The sequence below is a fragment of the Porites lutea genome, chromosome 7, assembly GCF_958299795.1.
Source record: "Porites lutea chromosome 7, jaPorLute2.1, whole genome shotgun sequence".
Lineage (NCBI taxonomy): Eukaryota > Metazoa > Cnidaria > Anthozoa > Scleractinia > Poritidae > Porites > Porites lutea.
Genome location: NC_133207.1, coordinates 7,930,336 through 7,952,273, shown reverse-complemented (window position 1 = coordinate 7,952,273; position 21,938 = coordinate 7,930,336). Strand labels below are relative to the sequence as shown.

At 38.4% G+C, this 21,938-nt stretch overlaps 2 protein-coding genes across 2 annotated transcripts; one reads left to right on the top strand and one right to left on the bottom strand.

Annotated features, from left to right (window-relative positions):
• Positions 1 to 255: 255 nt before the first annotated feature.
• On the bottom strand, positions 256 to 1,348 carry LOC140944393 (alpha-(1,3)-fucosyltransferase B-like). The gene has a single exon (XM_073393542.1). It carries the CDS (start codon positions 1,342 to 1,344, stop codon positions 256 to 258), a length of 1,089 nt encoding a protein of 362 aa, XP_073249643.1. The 5' UTR covers positions 1,345 to 1,348.
• An 18,330-nt stretch (positions 1,349 to 19,678) lies between these two features.
• Positions 19,679 to 21,324, top strand: LOC140944390 (uncharacterized). Its single transcript, XM_073393541.1, has 3 exons — positions 19,679 to 19,972; positions 20,612 to 21,070; positions 21,229 to 21,324. Exons 1-3 carry the CDS (start codon positions 19,889 to 19,891, stop codon positions 21,322 to 21,324), a joined length of 639 nt encoding a protein of 212 aa, XP_073249642.1. The 5' UTR covers positions 19,679 to 19,888.
• The last annotated feature ends 614 nt before the right edge of the window (positions 21,325 to 21,938 follow it).

The window sequence follows — 21,938 nt, the reverse complement described above, 5'->3', positions numbered from 1 at the left end:
AACAAAAACGAAAAAAAACATATGTTCATTTACATAACTGTGCCGAGAAACTGGCCGACGTTTTGAAGAAAGTCTACAAGGAGGTAGGGCTGTTATAATTACGAACGTAGAGATATCTTGAATGAAGGACAAAACAATTGTTGAATTCGGCTTTAGCTGAAGAGTTATCAGTTATCCAACTCGGCCACATCCTCATCGATACGCATATTTTTTTTCAACCTGCTTAGCCTCATTCAAAAGTTGTAAGAGATCAACTTATTTCCTGGGATTTAGTGCCCAGTCTTCAAAAGCCCTTTTCTTGCAGATATCCACTTTGAGACCATCTTTGTGAATTCTTCCTTCTGACAGCGCCATGCAAATTTGGCAATAGAGCGGGTATTTTGGCATCCAGCATTTTCCAATGTTAGTTCCTTCAATGTCACCGAATCCTTTCTTTTTCCACTCAAGATATTTGCTATACTCATCCTTGTTACTGCTTAGGTACTTAATGTAGTCAGCCAAATGTTTGGGGTTCTTGAAGTCACGGACTTTAATGATGGAGCTTCGAAGATTTACAGGAAGAAACTCGTCAAGTTTATCTGTACCCATCACAACGGGGACCGAACCAGCGCTGAGGGCATGAGTGAGCTGATTATCAACAAAATAATCACAGTCTTGGTTAAAGAACACCAATGTGAATTTGTACTTTCGAGCCAGTTCAGTTTTGCGTTGCTTATAATCATTGCCATACCGCGCCATCAGACCTTGCTTGGTTTTAAGACAGTTTCCGTAAGAATCGATTGGGATAAACTTCATCAGTTGCTTCATGTACTCAGTTCGCACGGGCTCACAGTTTGAGAATGCGGCAAATACCATCGCCGTCTTTTCTTCGAAGGGAATAGGTGGGGTTAAATCAGGGATGAAAAAGGACGGATCAGGAAAGTCCGAATCTAAACGGTAACTTCTCAACAACTTGAACTTAGACATGAAGTTGGCGTCTGTCAGGGCAGGAGTGTAAACTGGATTTTCTCGTGTGAACAAGATCCAAGGCACTGAATCTACCGGAGGTATCATATGCGAATCTCTTGCGTGAACAACAAAGCCATCTGCCTCCTTCACTCTGGAATGATCGCTAGTTACCTCGCAGGCAACTGGACATTCCCCCTTTTTCCACGCAAGATGCAAGTCCAACTTACTTCCAAAATACGTCGACCAGAATATGATGAGCCAAGGACTTGTTTCTTTAAAAGAGGGGTGTGCTGTATTCTTGGTTTGCAACAGTGCATCACTCGTGAGCAGAAGAAGGACGACACTCGCTAGCAGAAGAAGCAGGAAGGACTTCAGGACTAGATATTTGACGGCCATTTTCAAAAAAAGTCGAAAATGCCCAACGCCCTCTTTTGAAGATGCCTGTAGAGAGAATGGTTCAGTTTACTACCGTAAGTGGCCGATTAATTGAATTCGACACAAACTGTCGGTCAGGTAAAATACATTGCTGAGCGAAAGTTGTATACTTCCGAGAGCTGACGGAACGATGCGGTCACAACTTAGTAAACAGGAAAAAAAAAAGAGAAAGAGAAAAGAGAAGGTAGGAAACAATGGCTCATAAAACTACAAAATACAGTGGGAAATGGCCTACTACTGGTCGACTGCTATACTATTTTTTTTTGTTGGTGTGTAGAAACCAACGGTTGCTGTGGTGTGGGTGTTGTTCAGTGTCTTTTAATCTTTTGTAGATTGCACCCGCCCGGAACTCTTAACCGGGGAAGATTCACGTGAAAATTGACTGTGGTTCTAATTAATTCATTAATTGTTAGGTTACAGGTTTTGTCAGTCTTTACGATGTATTTTGACGGCGTCGCAAAAACAAAACAACAATTTCTAGTTTGGGCTGCTTGTGGCACAGGTAACCCAGGCCACTGTTTGTGTCACGCACTGGTGTCATAAAATGAATAAATATTGAGAACATATGGGGCGAAGTTTAGGTCTGGAAATTTTTACCACTTTTCTGTCAGCCAATTTTTTTTCCTCTAGTACAAAAATTTTCTGATCATTTCCGTCAAGCGATATCTGTCATAAATCCCAATTTGCATTAAAGAAAGTAAATACTTACTACCGTTATATTTAGATTTTTTCCTCCCTTTTACTTAAATGACCCATTTAAACGGGAAGTAATGTGAAAATCTACTTTTCTAGTTAATCCTAGTCACTGAAAAACTTATGAGCTCACTCGAAAAATGACGGGAAAAAATTACCTTTGAGTCACGGCAGAACGGAAAATTATTATAACTACTCACAAATGCAAATCTCTTTTACATTGCACGAACACAAATGTGTACATAGAAAAACTACATATTTGTGTAATTTTAAAGTGACGTTTTTGGATAAAAGACAACACATTAAGAGCGGATGTCAGTAAATATCGACCTGAGGTCTGCAAAAGGGAAAAATCGAAGATTCTAAAAAATATTCACAGAGTAGCACTAGGTACTAAGCTATTAACATAAATGTAATTTTTACTTCGATCCGATAATTATTTTCGACGTACCGGGGGGGGGGGGGGGGTATTGGTTTCCCGGCTCTCGGACCGGGTTTTACAGGCCCCAGACCATGTGTCACAAAAAAATCGTTTTAAAAACCAAATCAATTGTAATGCGAACAACAAATAACCAAGAAAGAATGATAATAACTTATTCACAAAAGTACACAATTGTACACATTTTAAGTGGTTATTTTCTCAGCTTGACCGAAAGTGTAATATTTTTGGAGATTTTTCATTATTTTCAATACTTTGAACGTTTCCGTTTGATGAAAAAATGGCAAATTTCAACGCCCAAAATCGTCGACTGGTACCTCGATTTCAGTAAAGAGTCTTATACCACGTTAGATAGCGTCATCTCTTCTTTAAAAACCTGTTTTCAAAACTATGGGCAACTTAAAAGGAAATTTTTGAGGCCAAAAAAGTACAAAAAATACAATTAGTACTTTTCTGAAGTTTGAGCTTTCCAGATTCGGCGGGCCGATGTTAAAAATTCGGAAAATTAAATACAATAAGAAATCAGTTTGAGCAACAGTGGTTTAACGTTACAGTTTCAGAAACCAAGACGAGTTTATACAGCGATCTGATATAAAGCCGTTTGCTATCAAGAAATGGAGATTTAAGCTGTCAACTCCGATCCTGCCAAGTGCACCACGTGAAGTTGTCAAAGGGAGGGCAAAGCACTAATATTAAAAAGTCTGCAAACGTTTTACGCCCATGAAATCAGATTTTAGCGTACAAAACAATGTTGTGAACGTCCGTTGCTCGTACCTTAGCATGGTGTTCCCATATATTGGAAATGTCAAGTATCCACACGGGAGAACATACCAACCCACAAAGTTCTAAATCCAAGCGCCTAAAGATCGCAATGCACTGCTTATCACTGTTGTCACTCTTTTTTTCGCTGGAAGTTACGAGAAGTTTTCATTCCGTTATGAATGATTCTTGATCAGCGCTTCCGTGAAAGTACGACCCCGGACAAATGATAAGGACGTTTCTCAAGACTCCTGTTATTTTCTCGGGCTTTAGTTACCTCTGGAAAAATCCTGGTTACGACCCTACGCCCGACTTTTCCTACATCATTTATTTCATTTTATTTTTCCTCCTCAACTTTTTTAGGTAAGCACGGGCGAACCGTACGTACAAGTAGCTACGCCCATGTTTAGTCTCCTAAGCCCTGAGCTCTCCTCTCTTGTTGTTTTCGCGGGAGTTCAGGATGTTGTCCACTCAGTATTTCACGTCTCTTTTAAATGAGACGCAGCACTTCTTGTTTACCGTTTCGTTATCAGACAGCGCTTAGAGTCTTAGCCTTTCATTTAATTTTCATCAAATTTTTATCCCTTAGTTACTCAGTATACTCTCGATCCTGGCCTTGTAAACTTATGCTTTTATACTCTGAGGTAGCTTAATACCTATATTAAAAGGCCATCCCCCCTTTTTCTTGTTCGTTTAGTGTCGTCCGACAGACCCAGTTTTTTGACATTTTTAAAAAACAAGAAAAAGAAACGACAAGGTTTATTGTTTTGGACTTAAATTAATTCTTTTAATCTGAAAAATGAGCATTATAACAGCATTTCCAGGCATAAAACGTTTGGTGGTGTATCTTTTTGCTTTTTACCGTTTTTGGACCTTTTTTTATGAAATTGACCATCATATTTTCCTCCATATTGAGTTTGTGTCGATTTGGTGACCATGTCCTGTTGTTTTAAGGCACCAAGGCAATGATGCTGGTGTTTCAGGACTCCTATTCTCAGATTTCTTGTGATTTTTTTTTTTCACCCCACCGACCGACCCACCCAAAACCAGAAAACCTATTCGACGCTAAACGAACAAACAGAGGAAGGCCAAAGCCATATGGTTTCTTTTTGGGCTTCCTTAGCACAATTCATCTGCTTTTTTCTGTATACTTGTCTTTTGTTTTGTTTTGTTCTTTTTTTGTCGGTGAAATAAACTGAAACTGAACCTGTTCAAAGACCCTCTATATTCCCTTAGAGATTCCTGAGTGCGCATAAAAAAATGAAAAGCGCGATGATTTATTGACCACAAGGGTAATGGGGTGGGGTTAGGGTTCGTTACGGCGCTCAGGTTCATTCGTGCGCTGTCAAATAGTCCCGAAAAAACAAAAAGAAAAACGTCTGTGGACAGACTATTCACGTCTAGACATCAAGCATCTTTTAAGATGGGACTTATCGCCTCTCCCTGTTCATGGAGTTGATTCAAGGTGTTTGACGTCAATTTCGTGATGCCCCGTATGTTGCCGGACATGTTTCAGAAGGACCTTTCCACAGCTACGGAGTACACCGCCGCCTTGTCAACCGTGCGAGAAATGATGTACTTCATAAAAACAAAGCTAAGTTATTTTCGATTTGCCCCGCCCCCTACACCTGAAAGTCCCCGAGAGGACCGCTTCAAAGTACTCCTCACCCCCGGGCCCAAATGGCTGACTTGTTCCTGTGGTTACACGGGGGATAGTTACAGGTCTAACTAATTGAAACGTACATCAATGACAGTTTAGCTCAATCCAAAGCCCCTTTTCCCTGGCTAGTTCAAGGTGTGTGCCTCCTTTAAGCTGTTGTTGTCGGTTCTTACTGAAACTTTCGGCCTTGAGGACATTCACAACGACAGGAGCAGGTTATGGGCTTTTGACAACAAGTAATCCTGTAGGCAGTATAATGTTTGTGTAATTCAGAAAACTGTGACGAAAATAAAAGCTCATCAGCGCTGTAAGGTATTCAGGGAAGGCGTATTTTATATTTACAGAAACTATCAGTTTTCGGCCTTTTCAGCAAGGAAAGACACACTACAAGCTCTATGGTATTGCCAGTGCTGAAAACGACTTCGAGAAACGTCGCTAGAAATGAAGCTTTAAAAACCTTTTTCGAAACGATATAAATTTAAACAAACAAACAAAAAAGACTCTGAGATAACACTCAAAACAGATTGACAACGCTTCTTCCATTTTTGAATAAGACGCTACAAATACACCATTCATAAGAGCATGTCTTAAGTTAGAAGCTGGTATACATAGTTTGCGTAATTTATTCTAGCTGGTAAAGGACACATTTTTGAGGGAAATTGTCAGTAACAATACTATTAATCCAACATGGCGCGTGTTTGAAAAGGTTCACCAGCATAAGAGGATCTACCACAGAGGCAACATCAAGTTAAACGTTTGATGAGAGTTTTATTTGTACCCACGAAAACTCTTATTTGTTGCAATGAAAGAAATCACAGTTTATTTTTTACACACTGACAAAAATTGTGAAAATCAGGAGAAGAAGATTGACCGACAGTTGGTTATGAGCAGGAATTCATCGAGGATAAAAGCAAGTCGAAAAACACAAGGAAGGCTTCTGCCTAGCTACAAAAATCCGGATTTCTTTTCGGGACTTTCAGAGTTTTGCAGGATTTATTCAAAAATGACGGAGTTTATGGGGGTTGGAGGTTTTTTTTTTATCAATTTTGTTTGTTTATATGTTACACAGAGGACCACACCTGCACGGTCGTAAACAATGGCAAATGCGTTCTAAGCGCTCACACCGTTAATTGACGCCAAAGGTCATTTATTCGAGTTTTCTTCGTCTCAGCTAGTGTATTATCTATGGACAGGTGTAACAAGCTCTTCTTACCGTAGGAAGCGTCATAGTTAAGTAGCGTCTTACTTCAAATGAAACGTGCCAATTGTACGGGAGGTTCACGTCCTACGTAAGACACGTGCATGCTTGTCTAAACTATTGACACTTTTTAAACGTAGTAGAAGGTGTCCCTCTTCAGAGTTCGGGTCCATCCTGCCCGGCCCTACATATAGGGAAATTGGGAAATCCCTCAGGTTAGGCAAGAATTCGATAATCCTTCGATAATCATCCATTTATTCACTGCGTGAAGGTACGTGCTGCAAGCATCATATACTGGTTCCCCGTTAGTAACTAGAAGCAGTGTATATAGACGTACATAATCCTACATAGCCCTACTTAGCCATACATAGCCCTACACAGCCCTACAGAGCCCTAGTAGCCCTACATAGCCATAGAGAAGTGTATACTATATATTTAATAACGGGGAACCACTATATGATGCTTACACCACGTACCTACCGTGAAAAGTAACGCAATCTCCGTCGTTCCAAAGATGCCAAAGATGCTCTTGCCGATACTGTCCTTGATGTTTCTTTTTTCCAGTATCTAGGAAACCCATGCTAAGGTATGAAACATACACTTGTAGGCATTGTTCTGTTCGTTTAAGTCCAATTCCTGGACGCAAAAACGTTTTGCTTTTTGAAGTTTATTATTGTGCTTTGCGCTTTGACAACCTTGTGTGACTCGTGCGTCACGTTACTATGGTAGCAAAATTTCTCGATCACAACAAAGGGAGTTTTTGCAAAAGCAAAAAGGCAATAGGTTTACGGCGAAATTCGTTGTATCGCGCTGCGCTTTTTGCAAACTTAGAAGTTAGTTAGAAGCGATTTTGTTTTGTTTTTTTCTGTTCTGTCAATCATTTTAGTGAAGGCGGGTTTAGTGTAAATCACAATGTAACATGCTCGTCCAGCTTGGCTGAGAATGACTCTAGACTGCTCAAGAATAGCGAAGGAAATGGCGATGGTGAGTGGATTTTTTGTCGAAGGAAGGAGGCAGACGTTGCTTTATTCTCGCAAGTGACAAGATTGAGAAAGATCATAAAAATCTGCAAAGCAAACTTAAGTAGTCGATTATTGCCCGAAACAGGACGATCACAAAGCAACGAACCTTGAAACGCGAAACAAACAAAACGGATTGAAATCCACCAATCACGAATCATAAACCATGCCCTTTTGAACTCGTGCAAGTTAATATGTGTCTCCTAAGAAGTCCGTTAAGATGATTGACGGAACAGAAAAAAACTAAATATGCAAAACGCACAGCGCGATACAACGAATTTCGCTTTAAATTGGCAAAAGAAAAACTTTGCACGTGCATCATGGTATATTTTTTTCTTTACATTTCTTAGCCGTTGTTGCACGAGCTGCGACATAAAATATCCTAATTTCATTCGCCCGCTTCATCGAGTAGGTGGGCACAACACAAAAATTTTCTTTTTCTTTTTCGAAACTTAGATACGGTCCTTTCGGATTTAACCCAGAAAATTTCGCCAACATTTGGCAAATTAAATGAAATTGAATACGATCGGTGAAGTTTGAAACAGTCTGAATCTACTTTTTAAGTGACGTTTTGATTTGCTGTCATCCAGAAATTTTGCTACCATGGAAACGTGACGTAACGACTTCTCCTCTTTATTATTGCTGCCGGGCATCAGCCGGCAGCAGACCATATTCTTGATCTATTTGAGATTTTTGGTTCGATGGTTGGATGGCTCGATGGTTCCATGGTTCGATGGTCATCTGTGACTGCAGCGCTGTGCAGACAGCGGTTTGCTTAGCTACCGCGCTTGTTTTTCTCTTAGGAGCAACCCGCCATTTTGTTTTGCTCTCATGTAAGATCTATGCAGAAATCGTAGTTTATCGGATGCTTGCTGTCTTTTTAAACGGCCAAAACGGTAAGAACAGTTCAAGACGTATTGTACGGATCATTTTTTCGGTTTATTTTTTTTTTATTCAGGTTTCAAAATTAGTTATAGCGAGTATTCTTTTGTCACACAGATTGTTATCTCGGTAATCAGGATTGTAAGTTACATAAGTGAACGGCATGTGCTGTACATCTACCTGACCTGTGAATAAACAAGTTTTGGCCTTTACGTCATTTGTTGGCAACTCATCTCATCGATCCTGTGTACGATGATTGTTCGATGAAAAAAAAGCCTATCAGCACTACTGTTGTTTTAGAATTTCGTGAATTATTAAAATGAATTACAAAATGGTATTGAAACCTTAGCGAGTTATATGAACGTAAGCATATTTGTCATCGTGATCGGTTCATTTTTTATATTACGCTCTGAGTGTTTCATAATGCCAGCAAGTCTAAGTTATTGACTTTAATAAAAAACAATTCATATGTTCAACTGTTCTACAAACTGTCTTTGTCCTATTCGCAGTTCGCAGCACTTCCCTTCTCAATGAGAACTTCTAGTTTACAGAATATTCTAGAAGGGGTTTTTCCCAAAATACTATTATTAGACTTCTTTAAAAAAAATACAGCATGTGATTGTGGTTTACAAACAATGATTTATCCCATGTAAAACAAAAGAACACATTCCAGATTACCCTAACAACGAACAAAACCGAAAATAGATTTCAAGTTTAGTTTTCAAACACTGAGTTGCTAAGGTAATCCGAAATGCAGCCTTTTGTTTTGCACGTGAAAACCTTTTTTTTTTTTTTTTCTCATACAAAATCCATGATTCTCGTGAAAGACAAACTTTGTAATTCAAGTTGCAGAAAAAATAAAATTGATATTTAATGAAAAGGATTCTACAAAATAGAACATGGGATCTCAATCTGCTTATTCTGCACCAAGTAAAATCGTTGTTAACAATGTTACATTTTATGAAATGCAAGCGATAGCTAAGGAATTTTGGGATGTTTATGTTCATTTTCAAAATTGTGTTGACGATAAGACAAATGAAAAGCTTCAAAATGAATTATCTAAAAAAATAGAAGAAGTGAATTGCCATCGAAACGAAGTAAATAAACTTAAATTTGACGATGGATACACGGATTGTGAATTACTTGGCGGTATTTTTAATAATATTGAAATACTTGAAAATTATATTCAAGAATTAAAAGAATGTAATACTGAAGGCTATCCATTAAATGTATATTGTCCAATGTTAAAATCAGTTGAAGAATTAGTGGAAAATAAAGTTTTACAATATCTCGCTCTGTCTAACTTTATCTACACAATAATAAAATGGTGGAATAGTTCATGATTCGTCAGATAAAAATTACTGAAAAGATTTCGTTACACTTACAAAAAAAACTTAATCTCTTGGAGCAAAGTCTCTTGATTATTCAAAACGAAAAATAATATTTATTTAGAGAAAGAAAAAAAAGGAAATCATCTTCAATTGACAAAAATTATAGTTTTGTAAAAGATAATCATAAAAATAGAAAAACAGTGAAAGGAATTACTGTGAAACTCAGAAAATCGTGAGCAAGAGAAATATTTGTGGAATGTTATTGTGTTGTGAGGAAATAGCCAATAAGGCGCGAGATAACTAAGCCGTAAACAGCAACCGTAATTAGTTTGTGGTTTTGAGGTTTGCTTGCATATCCTCAACTTTATTATGATTGGCCAGTACACAATCAACATTCCTGACATTTTTCAGGTGTTCACGGTTTTTGACAGTAATTTGTTAACAAATGAAGAGAAAATTTGTAATAGTTTATATGCTTTATATAAAGATTTAGATATCAATGCTGAGCATGTTAAAATGATTTGTGAAAATTTAAATCATTGCAAAAGTGCAACCTCCAAAAGAGATGGAAATAAATACACATTCAAGAACAAGAAAAAATTAATTCTCGGCTTGAAAAAATATTTCAATATAATATAATGCCTCTAACTAGCTACGAAAATCTCTCGAAAGAAAACATTGCATGTATTTTATCCTCCAAAGGAATTTCAAGTAAAGGAATCAAAATTTAAATCATCATCGTATCAAAATCGAAGCCAAATACCAAACTGGAAAAAAGGTCCTTTATTAATTGAGACTCTGTTTTTGTTTAGTTTTGGCTTAAACGAAAAGAAGTCACAAGAAACTGATAAGCTAGTCGGTTATTCAATTCCTGTTTGTCTGTGGGAAAAGTTGGTCAGCCAAACGAGAAGGAAAAAGCATTTTTTGAAGCAATAAACAACATTACACAAATTTCTCCATATCATCTTCAAGAAGAATTTGGCCCTTCTCCGTTTTGTCATAAGCAGCTTGAGTATTTTGACAAAAAAAAAAGGTAAAAGGAAAACAAAAAAAGTGATACAACAACTAATGTGCTTTACGTTAAACTTATTTACTCTGAAAAAACAAATAAAATACTTGCCCTATTACAACAAAGGGAAAACAAAAAGTTAATCCTTTCAATTTTCTCGAAGAGTATTGCCGAGTAAAGATGGTTTTGTTAATAAAAAGTATTTTTATAAGCAAATTGTAGTTTCTCTTCAGATCAAAGTATACGAGGTCTACGTTAAACTACTTAAACCTGGAGAACCAGTATCCATTGTAGAGAGCGAATAAAGCGATACAGAAGATAATAACGAATTTAAAGATCTTAATATATCATATATTGAAGATTAAGAGCGGCTTTCCGTAAAAATCGACCCACGGTCGGCACAAGTTCCAGATTTGATTTCGCTCATTTTTGGCTCAATGATAACCCCTAATGAGTAATCAAACATACTGTACTTAGTTTTCGCAAATAACGTGTTCTTTTCTTAAAATTCGAGGAAACGCATTTTGCCCGTTAGGAGCTCGAAATCCACTTCCGGTGAAGCGAAATTTTACACGAATTTCATTGACTCGTACGTCAAACCACAACGATTTGGCAGCCTTTGAAAAACACGAATAGATTTTATGACCGTTTCTTTCTTGCAAGACGATAAATTTGTGGCCAAAAAGGTATTGTTAAAAATAGGCCCGATTGACAATATCTACCGTTCAAAATTATAGGGTTTAAATAATGCAAATTTTTACAATGCGCAATAACTTAAAATTCCGCAAATTGCCTTTCTAGTGCTTAACTAGGCCCCAATCTATCAGGAAATCTAAACAAATCTCTGGGGAAACGATTTTAAATAGCCAGCAAGACGTCGAGTTTAACCCTAATTTTGTCCTCTACCCGACACAAATGTTAAGAAAAATAGTTTTTCTGGAGCATTTCAAATCAAATCAAATCAAATCAAACCACTAGGTTTATTGTCCCTTTTGCAGTCGGAAGACTGAATTGTAGGATACCTTACAAGCGGTGACATATATGCTAATACGCTACATTTATTGACAAGATTAATATTTAACACTAACAAAATTTGAGAAACGTTCCGTCCTTGTGGCCATGGGCTTGTTAGAACTCCCTGATCTTAGACACACACTGGTAGATATAGGTAGCACTCTGCTGTGTATTAGTGGGTATAATAGGTTACCTTAATTTAATACACGAGACTGCCCGACGGTCCAGTTCTTTGGAATAGCCTCTCTATATATTGACCAGCAGCAGGCGACGTCTCTTGGGGTGTTGAGGGCTGGCTACAAACAATTCTTCTGGTGATCTACACGGTACCTACGTAAAGCAGACTAAGGCTCTCAGTCTTATTCGGTTTTGTGACAAAGAAAAAGGTAAGGTTTTGGAGGCCTTCTTGGGCATCTAAGTTTCATGGACTAGAGGGGCGGATCCCGGATTTTTTTTTAGGAGGAGGTGCACTCGTCTCTTGCTGTACTTCAACACTAATAAACCACATAGTTGTTGTTGTTGTTGTTGTTGTTTTTTTTTTTTTGCAGAATACCAGTTGTATTAGAAAACCGCAGGTCATCTCAGGGAGGGGCGGGGGGGTTGCGCACCCCCTGCACCCTCCCGCTAGATCCGCCCCTCCCTGGACTAAGGCTACGGAGGATGACGAAAGTCCTCAATTCTGTCTTTCCTTTTTAGGTGTTCCCATTCGTTCGTTACAAGATTCTTCTTAGGTTTAGTAATCGAAAAGTTCTTAACTGACCAAGGCGCGGTTGTTTAAAGAAAGATTAAGATAACCCAGGATTAGAGCGAAATTTGACTTCAATTGTGAACGCTTACAAAGCAGATTCTTATGGTTCCATTTGGATTCATATGAAAACCTGTTGCATGTTTACGGTGCTTACTAAAATAATTCTTAATTCATGTGAGGGAAATCTCTAAAATAATCACACTTGTGGCACTGATTGTTTGTTTTCCTCTTCCCTCCAAAACTGAGTAAAACGAATTGAAAGTATCTCACTACAAAGTTTAAAACAACGCAGGATGGGAAAGTCCCGTGTAAAGTCGTTCCAATTTTTCAGGAGCACCCAACAACCAAATGTTTTCAAATACGCCAGAAGTGTTTCAGATGCTTTTCTCCGTTCTTTAGAGGCCTGTTTGGTCAATTTGGAGTTGCCCTGAAAACTATTTATCTGTTCGGATGTCTTAGGGGAACTTTGGTGGTCACGAAAAACTTAGGTGGCTTTTTCGTCTCATCCGAAAGTGTTAACTACTCTTATGGGTCCGGTCGAAAGTTTGAGGACATGAAGTAACCTTGCTTTCATTAGAAAATTATATTTATGGGACGTTTTGTCTTTATAACGAAATTCTTAGGAGACCTTTTTTGACAATAATGGCAATATCTTGATATAAACTGAATGTGAATAACACAACCCCCGAAAACCGTAGTTAAGCTGTTAGATAAGCTCCGAATATTTTAGACGAACAGAATGGTTATCCAGAAATTTTTAGCATTTCTCAAGCTTTAGAAATTTCTAGGCAATATTTGCTCCTTGGAACAGTTATTTTACAGAAAAAAAGTCGCTGGGTGCCCCTGATTTTCCTTCGAACTGTCATGTTTTTAACTTAAACTTCGGAAGCGTGGAATACGAGTCGCCGACACAAAGAAAGGGAATTGACGCGTAAACTTTTGAAATTTATTGCTGAGACTTTGCTTTTTGTCACATATGTGTCATCAAGGCTACGATCGAGTCTTACAGGTAAGCTTTAAAATTTTGCGTTCATAAATTAACTTCGCTTTAAGACAGAAGGAATGCAGAAAAACATAAGTGTCACGAATCGATTTCTTAGCTCAGTCACGCTGAAATTTGTACTGTCGCAATTTGTAATAATCAGCGCAATTTGTAATACCTGTCGCGATTTGAAATAAATCCATCGCACTTTGTAATACCTGTCGCAATTTGTAATAAACCGTGTCGCACTTTCTAATAAAAAAGCTGTCGCAATTTGTAACAACTGTCCATCGTACTTTGTAATAAACTAAGCTGTTCCAATTTGTAATAATTCCATCGCACTTTGTAATAACGTTTTGAGAGTAATTAAACTTACTTCGTCAACATTAATATAACGCCAAAATATGCATGGTACTTCATAAACAAAGATGGAGATGACGTCTGCTAGCACGTAACATCTCCGCTCATTCAAACATTTAACTTTATTCAGAGTCCTAAACATTTTTTTAGATTAATGTTGATTAGTTATCTGACTTACGAAATGCTGTATTCTTGAACCTTGCTATTGTACTAGGTGGCTTGTATTCAATGGTTACCCGGCGGGTATACTTCCTTATAAGGCCAATACGGGGATGTGCCTCTGGACAGAGCATTGCCACAGTAGAGGATCTAGACAGAGCTAGACACACTAGACACAAATAAGCCATTATTAAAAAGCATTTAATTTCCGCCAATCGTAACATCCATCCTACATCATTCGAATAAGGACACCAGGAGAGTTCAAGCTTTCCTTGTTAGATCTTATAACAGGTTGACACAACACGTGGTACACTGTTCATGTCTAACGAGCAATCTTAAAGAAGTAATAGTGGCTTCCAACTTAATCAAACGAGGCCTGAAAAGATTCAAAATGTTTACTGCAAATAAAAAAAAAACGTCACCAGTGGCAAACCTTCGAACCACAACAGAAACCTAATAACAAAATCCAATTAGTTGCTGGCCAATACCTTCGTATGTACCTTTTTTTATAACACTCAATTGGGGTCTTACACTGAGCCGGCTGGGCATTTGGTCCATTATTCTCACTTGATTTGGTCTCATATAGGAACAAAAGGAGTACTCATTCCATCTTAAAACAATTGTTTTCCTCTAAAGCAAATACCATGGGGATGGTAAAAAATTATCCTTGCCTGCGTATATGCAACTCGTAAGACCTTGCAATTCTTCCGAGCGTGTTCTGGATTAGTGTTTTTCTACAAAATGGAAAGGATGGAATAAACCATCCATTACTACTTGAGTTACCCTATCTAAGGATCAAACCAAAGACACAAGGCCAACAACGTAAAAAATGATACCCTATTAAAGGCTCGAGATCCTCAAAAACCATACCCTATCAGGCGGTACTTACCTATCTAGCCCATCCATATATGGGATTACCCCCCCCCCGCCCCCCCCCCCACCCCCCGCCGAAGACTTCACGTGTCTTGTGGCAAGCAAACATGGATTTGGACGACGAATGCCACGTTATTCATGAATTTTCTGTTGTTAAATAATGCCTTTCTTATTTAAATATTTTTGAATTTAAACGTGATTCATATCTTTTTGGTGATATGTCACAGGCAGTTTCATGTCTTTCATAAAAGCATTTCTAGTTAGTCACGTGATTAATCAAGGCAGAAAAATTTATAGCGGAAGACATGCATGTTTCACCAAAGAAAATGTTACGGACATGATACATGCTAGCAGACGTCATCATCCTTGTTTATGAAGTACCATGCATATTTTGGCATTATATTAATGATGACGAAGTAAGTTGAATCACTCTCAAAAGATTATTACAAAGTGCGATGGAATTATTACAAATTGCGACAGCTTAGTTTATTCTAAAGTGCGATGGACTGTTATTACAAATTGCGACACCTTTTTTATTACAAAGTGCGACACGGTTTATTACAAATTGTGACAGGTCTTACAAAGTGCGATGGATTTATTACAAATTGCGACAGGTATTACAAAGTGCGATGATTATTACAAATTGCGACAGTACACCCCTGAAATTAGAGGTCGACGTCGAGGTCGAGCAGGTCGAGCGATGGTTTTGGCTAAAAGTAACCGAATGCAAATTTCCTTACTTCGAGTTGATTTTAGCGGTAAATCTTTTGGGAGCACTTCTTTATTGAGAAGTTTCTGATGATTACGGTAAAATAGAAAGAAGTAAAATGCAGGTCGACTGTAGCGTCTTCCCTTCAAGTAAGTACCGCTTGCAATCGGTAGCTGGTTAAGAATATGTAAGTTTGAGTCTAGAAGACCAGATAAGTTTTATTACGGAACATTAAATTGGTTGTCCGTGTTGTGGGCAAATATTGGTACTGATGTTTTTCGAACCAGATTGTGTGTTTCCATGGTAAATCTTTAGAGAGAACTTAGGCCCGGTTCAAACGTCAAATTTCACACGTGCCGAACTTACGCGAGAGTTAAATGCATGTGAAGTGCGACGTTTGAATTAATTAAATTCGATTATTTAAATTAAATGCGACGTTTGCAGTATCTGCGACTGAAACTGTCGAAGATTCGACTTAGGTTCGACTTTTGATTCAAACGTCGCATTTCACATGTGCCGAACTTAATGCATGAATTTTAGTAACTTATTATTATATTACTGGGAATACTGACAGCGAACAGAGTTAAATTCGACAGAGTTCAGAGAGTTAAATTCGAAAATTTGGATCAAGACAAAGACTATCTGCCCATGACGATGTAGAAATCAGAATTGATGACATCCTCAGAGACCCAGGGGCAGATAGTGGGGGCGAGGGAAAGTCTAAACGGGCAGAAAAATATGACACGAAGAAAAGTAAAGAACAGCTAGAAGAGCCCCTGGGGACAATGTCTTACTAGACCAGTTCCAAACGGTCGCCGCCGTCCTGCCTTGTGATTGGGCAGAAAAACACAAAAGTTTTCTGGCACCAATCAGAAGTCAGAACGGCGGCGACCGTTTTGAACTGGTCTGGTAAGACATTGTCCCAGGGGCTGTTCTCGCCGTTCTTTATTTTTCTTCGTGCCATATTTTTCTGCCCGTTTAGACTTTCCCTCGCCCCCACTATCTGCCCCTGGGTCTCCGAGGATGAATTGACGACCAAATTGTCAAGAAAGTCGATCATACCAAATCCTTGGGTGTTACCATAGATGCTCAACTCTCCTGGGGTAAACACGTTGAAAAGAGTTGCAAGAAAGTCTCTTCAACTATAGGCGCCCTAAAACGTGTACGGCCCTTTATATATAAAGAAACTGCAATTCAAATTTATATCGCTCTAATTATGTCTCATTGTGGTTACTGCAGCCGCGTCTGGGACTGTTTAAGTGGTTACTTGAGTGATAAGCTCCAAAAATTACAGAAGTGTACAGCCAGAGTTATTACGAAATCACCCTTTGATACGAGCTCAAACCACCTTCTCTCCACCCTCGACTGGGAGAGGCTATCTCTTCGACGAAAGAAACAAAAAGCCTTAATGGTGTATAAAACCATGAATGACCCTTCTACGGAATATGTACAAAGTCTTTTCTCTCAGCGTCACTCTGCTTACAACTGAAGAAACTCTGAGGGAAGACTGACCCTGTCCAAACCAAGCACCAATTATTTGAAAGGAAGCTTCTCTTACAGCAGGACCATGATAATTCACCAGGGGATCATCAGACATCTGAAAAAATTGATTTACCATCCTCTCCAGTGGAAGTAAACTACACAAATGGCCGACATACTGAGAAAACCTCAGAAGAAGAAGAGGAAATGAATAGAGAACGCCCAAAAGCTTAAAAAATGCTACATCCGTTGAGCATTTCAAGCAAAATATCAAGTAGGTAGATGATATATCGGATTCCCACACGGCAAATAAGTAAAGAAGTTGTAATTAGTTTTAGTTTTTAACTTAAGGTTATAGTGATGATTTCTCGTGTTTAAATAAAGATTTACAGACATACATACACAGTTTTGAATCAAACGCCATACGTAACTATTTTAGTCGACTAAAATAGGAATTAAGTTCGGCACATGTGAAATTCGACGTTTGAACTGGGCCTTAACTGTTTGTTAAGCTATAAAATACGAAGCGGATCGTTATTAACTAGTGTAGTGATCTTATGGAATTTGTCGCAAAGAGCGCTGTCATGAACAATCCCGGCAATCGGGGGGATCGAACGTAGCAAACTTAGAAAGTGTAGCGGCGATTCAAAGCAATGCAGGCTTGAGTTTTCTCATTAGATTCAGTCTGTTTGCATCATCATCATCAAACTGTATCAGCGAAATTTCGTTTTCCCGAAATTTTGCAAGCGCGAATTTCCTCTCCTGCGAAATATTGTTAAATCGAAATTTCGCTTACGAAGACCCGGGTTTTTGTGCGAAATTTCGGCGAACTTTCGTGAGAACAAAGGACAAAATGCGGCGAACTTCGCTTTCATTACTTTTACACGGTACTGTGTTATATATAACAGTACCTTTCTACTTGCACTGTCGTCTTCTGAACTGCTTGGGACAACGACGTCAAACCTGGAATTAAAAAATTGTTAAATAGATGACTACATCGAACGGAATCGAATTCAAAGCTGAACGTAGTCAACAGAGGCAAACCTACGACGCGACCCCCCAACGGCGTGCAACGACAAAGATGTTATTGCGGCAATGTATGTCGGTAAGCAGTCACGCAATGCCTCAGCCCCTGTACATCCTACTAATAGCACTGTAAAATGTCGTCAACAATGGCAAAGGACTCTTTCAAAGCACGCGTTTATAGCAGGTACACTACATGAAGTTAGACATTTGCCAGTAGAAATATGTTTATTGTAGCCGTTCAAGACATCAAAAAGCGTACCGCGCGAATGACGTCAGAGTGACTAATTTGCAATTTTTGTCTGAGTTTTGACATTTTTCTCACACATTTATGTCCGACAAAAGTCAGACAAAAGTGAAGAATTCGCTAATGTTAATTTCAGTTTGTTTGTCTGAGTTTCGGGTCTATAAATAGTAACTGCCATCCTCGGAGACGGGGCAGATAGTGGGGGCAAAGGGAAAGTCTAAACGGGCGGAGAAATATGGCGCGAAGAAAGAAGAAGACTTTTTTTTCTTAAAACTCTAGAGATAGAATTTTCTCCCCAGTGAATTTTTTTTAACGGTGTAAGATTTTTTTTTCTCAGCATCATACGACGCCATGATATATTTTATATATATATATATATTGTTTTTTTTTTTCAGTGCAGGAAGTTTCTCCCAGGTATTTCTTTGTTGGATTTTTTGTTTGTGAAATCACCCATACCCCCTCCCCTCAAAAGTCAAATGGTCGGTCCCTTAGCATGTTCCCAGTGAATAATGTTTGTTTCATCCCACTACCGTTCCGTGCCTTAGATTCTAGAGGGCCAGCATTAGATCTTATCTTAGAGAACGCTGCCCTCTAGCCAGACTTGGCGTAATTCATTTTCAAAGGACAAGGACACTACGGAAATTACATCATCATCATTATTATTACTATTTGAACCCGCATTACAACCTATTACAGGCGAAGAGCTTGCCAGAGGGACTAACCAAGCCCCTGATGCACGCCTTGACGTCTACTGTAGGGGTTTCTGGGAGCGACAGAGGGCTGAATTTTTCGATATAAGAGTGAGTCATCCCAACGCGGACTCGTATAGAGATCTTAGCCCCAAGGAAATCTACAGGATCATGAAAATGAAAAGAAGCGAAAATACAACTCTCGCGTCACGTAAATAGAGCAAGGCACATTCAACCCACTGGTATTTACAACGACGGGATGGATGGCTGACGAATGCCTGAGATACCACTCAAGATTAGCCGAGCTATTATCTGCAAAAAGCAAGAGAGCTACGCCATAACAATTTCCTGGGTCAGGGCGAAAGTGTGCTTTGCAATTTTGCGGAGCGCGCTCCTATGCCTAAGGGTATCGAGAACCCCGAGAAGGAGAAACTTAGATGTTAAGGACAGGGATCTAGAAATAGAGAAGGGTCAAGCAGGACTTTCGTAGACTCAACAGCTATAGATGCTTTTTTAACTGTCTTTATTTTATTTTATTTTATTTTATTTTATTTTATTTATTTTTTTAACAGTTGAAAGAAACTTTTGAATTTTAGAGGCTGACAGTTTTTATTTATTGAAATGAAATGTTTTTAATTCGAATAAGTTTTTCTTAGTTTAATTAACTCTTTCTAAGCTAAATTAAAGTGCTACTACGATCAAATTTGGGAATTTGTTTTTTATTACATATTTCGAAAATGTATGTAAAAGTGACTTACCGTGCCAAGTTTGGAGTCCAAATATGATCTGGAAGTGTGTTTATTTGCACGGCAATTTTCGTAAATGTCTTGCCGCCATTACTCGATTCAAAAAATGACCGGGAGTACTATTTGAAGGAGTTGGGGCGAGATGTGACGTAGAAACATCAACGCGCAAAACAAGGCAAACAAACGTGCCTAATTTCGCATGCAGGACGGGTATTTTTGGAAGCTTTTGGAGGTTCTTTCTTCGCTTTTTTGACTTAAAGCGAAGGTATGCCTGGTAGGCGTTGTGTTGTTCAGGACTGTGGAAACGTAAAGAACGATGAATTGGGGATTTCTATTCATAATTCTCCTTATTCGGGCAGCGTTAGATTAAAGTGGAAAAGGTTCGTGTCCATTCATCGGAAGGATTTCAACCCAGTGGGAAAATTTGCTGTGTGATCAGAGCATTTCACAAGGGATTGTTTTACGCTTGCTTTTCCGATTAAAGACATGAAAAGGAATTTGAAGAAGGGGACGTTTCCAACCATTTGGAAAAAATCCTCTCAAACACTATCAAAGCGGAGTCGACGATCGGTGAGTGAAATTACAATGTATTTGCGCTGTGCCTATCACCATTATATTTATTTCCCCATTTACCTGTGACATGATTTTTTCTGGCATCGTTGTTCAATATTCGTGTAATGAATGCTCTGACTATTTGGACTTGCATGTGTCTTCATACTTTTCTGCTTTCTTCTCATAGTTATAGTAAAACGGGCATTTGAGTTGAGTGGACGTGAAGTCAATTCCCCAATTCCCAGACCTTTCCACTCAAGCGTAAAATTTAGAAAAAGTGAAGCTACATAGAAATCCGGCTCTCTATTTTTTGAGAGATTATCTTGCTGTTACTTTGAGATTTTACAGTACTCCAAACTTCCCTCCAAGAAATCTTACAGCAAATTAAGAGTTACACGCGAGTCTTTTAAAACGACCAAAAATGGGCTTAGTCTGATTTCTACATTCTATAAGTTCAGTTACTGTTTGCGGGTTTTTTTTTTCGTTTGTATTTTAATTCTATTTTCACTGTCAGCAAATGATGCATACATTTTAAGGCAAAGATGTGGTTAAACCTTGCTTCCATTTCTAGTTTTGAAAACATCGACATAAATCTCAAATTTAAACTTGTTTTGAAGGGGAGATATAAAAAATGGTCGTACCTATTTTCATTTTTAGCTACTAAATGAAATTCTGGCTGGTCAAACTACTAATGAGGATACAGAGGAAGAAGACAATCCTGAAGAAGAGGTGATCTCTTTGAAAGGAAGTTCTGCACCTGAGGAGAGTGCTGACACTATGGGGGCTCCCAATCTCAACCCTGAGGAGTCTCCAGAAGTCGAGGGTGTTCTGAATACAAGTCAGGGTTCTTTGCTTGAGGTAAATCCTGAAAAGGAGGGCTGCATCCCTGAGACTGAAATAGGTGAGATAAGAGTTGATGCTGAGATGGCTTCAGAGGTCCTAGGTACTCCTGGTGATAACACAGCTCTCGAGAGCCAAGGGATTTCAGGCACTGATGAGGTTACTGAGACAATGCAGATCCTGGAGGCTCAGGGAATCGAAAAAGTGCAGGATATGGATGAAGTCATGCAGATTGATGAATCATTAACGATTCCTGAACTTGAACAGGTTTCTATGGTAGGCGCATAACTCTAATTAATGTTTATTTGCATCTTTGTATTATCATAACAATGGAAAACTACATGTGCAGTTATTTTACAACAATACTAAAACACAAAAATTCTAAAGTCTTGTTATTACAGCCTGTATTAATGTTGAAAGTTTGTTTTTTGTAGGATACTCCAACTGGACATGCTGGGAATTGCAGAACATGCAAAACCCTGAGGAGTGAGGTGACTCAGTTAAGGGGCAGGCAAAAGACTGAAGAGTAAGTTAATCTCCAATCAAGATCAGTGGGTTGAAACCTTTAAGAGCATACAAGAGTCGAAGCAGTTGCTGATGGTGAATGCCGGTGAGTCAACAATAATTGATGTTGATGAGTCATATAGGCATAACTGCCTATCTTTATATTTTTATTATATTTTATCAATATTTGATTATTTAATAATAATTAAAATTTCAATGTTGATAGAATTTTTTTAATTCCATTTGTTTAAGCTATTCAAACTGATCCATGGCCAGTAACAAATGAGACAGAGTTAGGGCTAGAGGATGAATCAGAAGATGAGCAGGAAATGCAGGACTATGCGTATGAGGAGTTTGAGTGTGATGAAGACCCTACATGGAGTCCTGAAGAAATCGAAGATGCATATAAAAAACTAAAGGAAGATGATGACTCGGTGAAGACTCATCAGATCCCAAGGTACAAAGATGCAAAATTTATTGCATTTTAACATCTTAGCTCTAAGTATCCTCCGGGAAGTGATTTAGGACTAAAACTAACTTCCAGTATGAGAGGTTTTATTTAGAAACAAGAGTACTTGAAATTTGTTTTTTAATTTACTCAGATAAGAATTGCAAAAAAAAAAAAAAGAAGAAGAGGCAT

Excerpts from the sequence above, each read along its gene's own strand:
- LOC140944393 (XM_073393542.1), bottom strand. The coding sequence starts at position 1,344 with ATGGCCGTCAAATATCTAGTCCTGAAGTCCTTCCTGCTTCTTCTGCTA.
- LOC140944390 (XM_073393541.1), top strand. The coding sequence starts at position 19,889 with ATGAAAAGGAATTTGAAGAAGGGGACGTTTCCAACCATTTGGAAAAAA. Across the intron at positions 19,973-20,611 it reads CAAAGCGGAGTCGACGATCG|CTACTAAATGAAATTCTGGC; the intron begins GTGAGTGAAATT and ends TTTCATTTTTAG. Across the intron at positions 21,071-21,228 it reads AACTTGAACAGGTTTCTATG|GATACTCCAACTGGACATGC; the intron begins GTAGGCGCATAA and ends TGTTTTTTGTAG.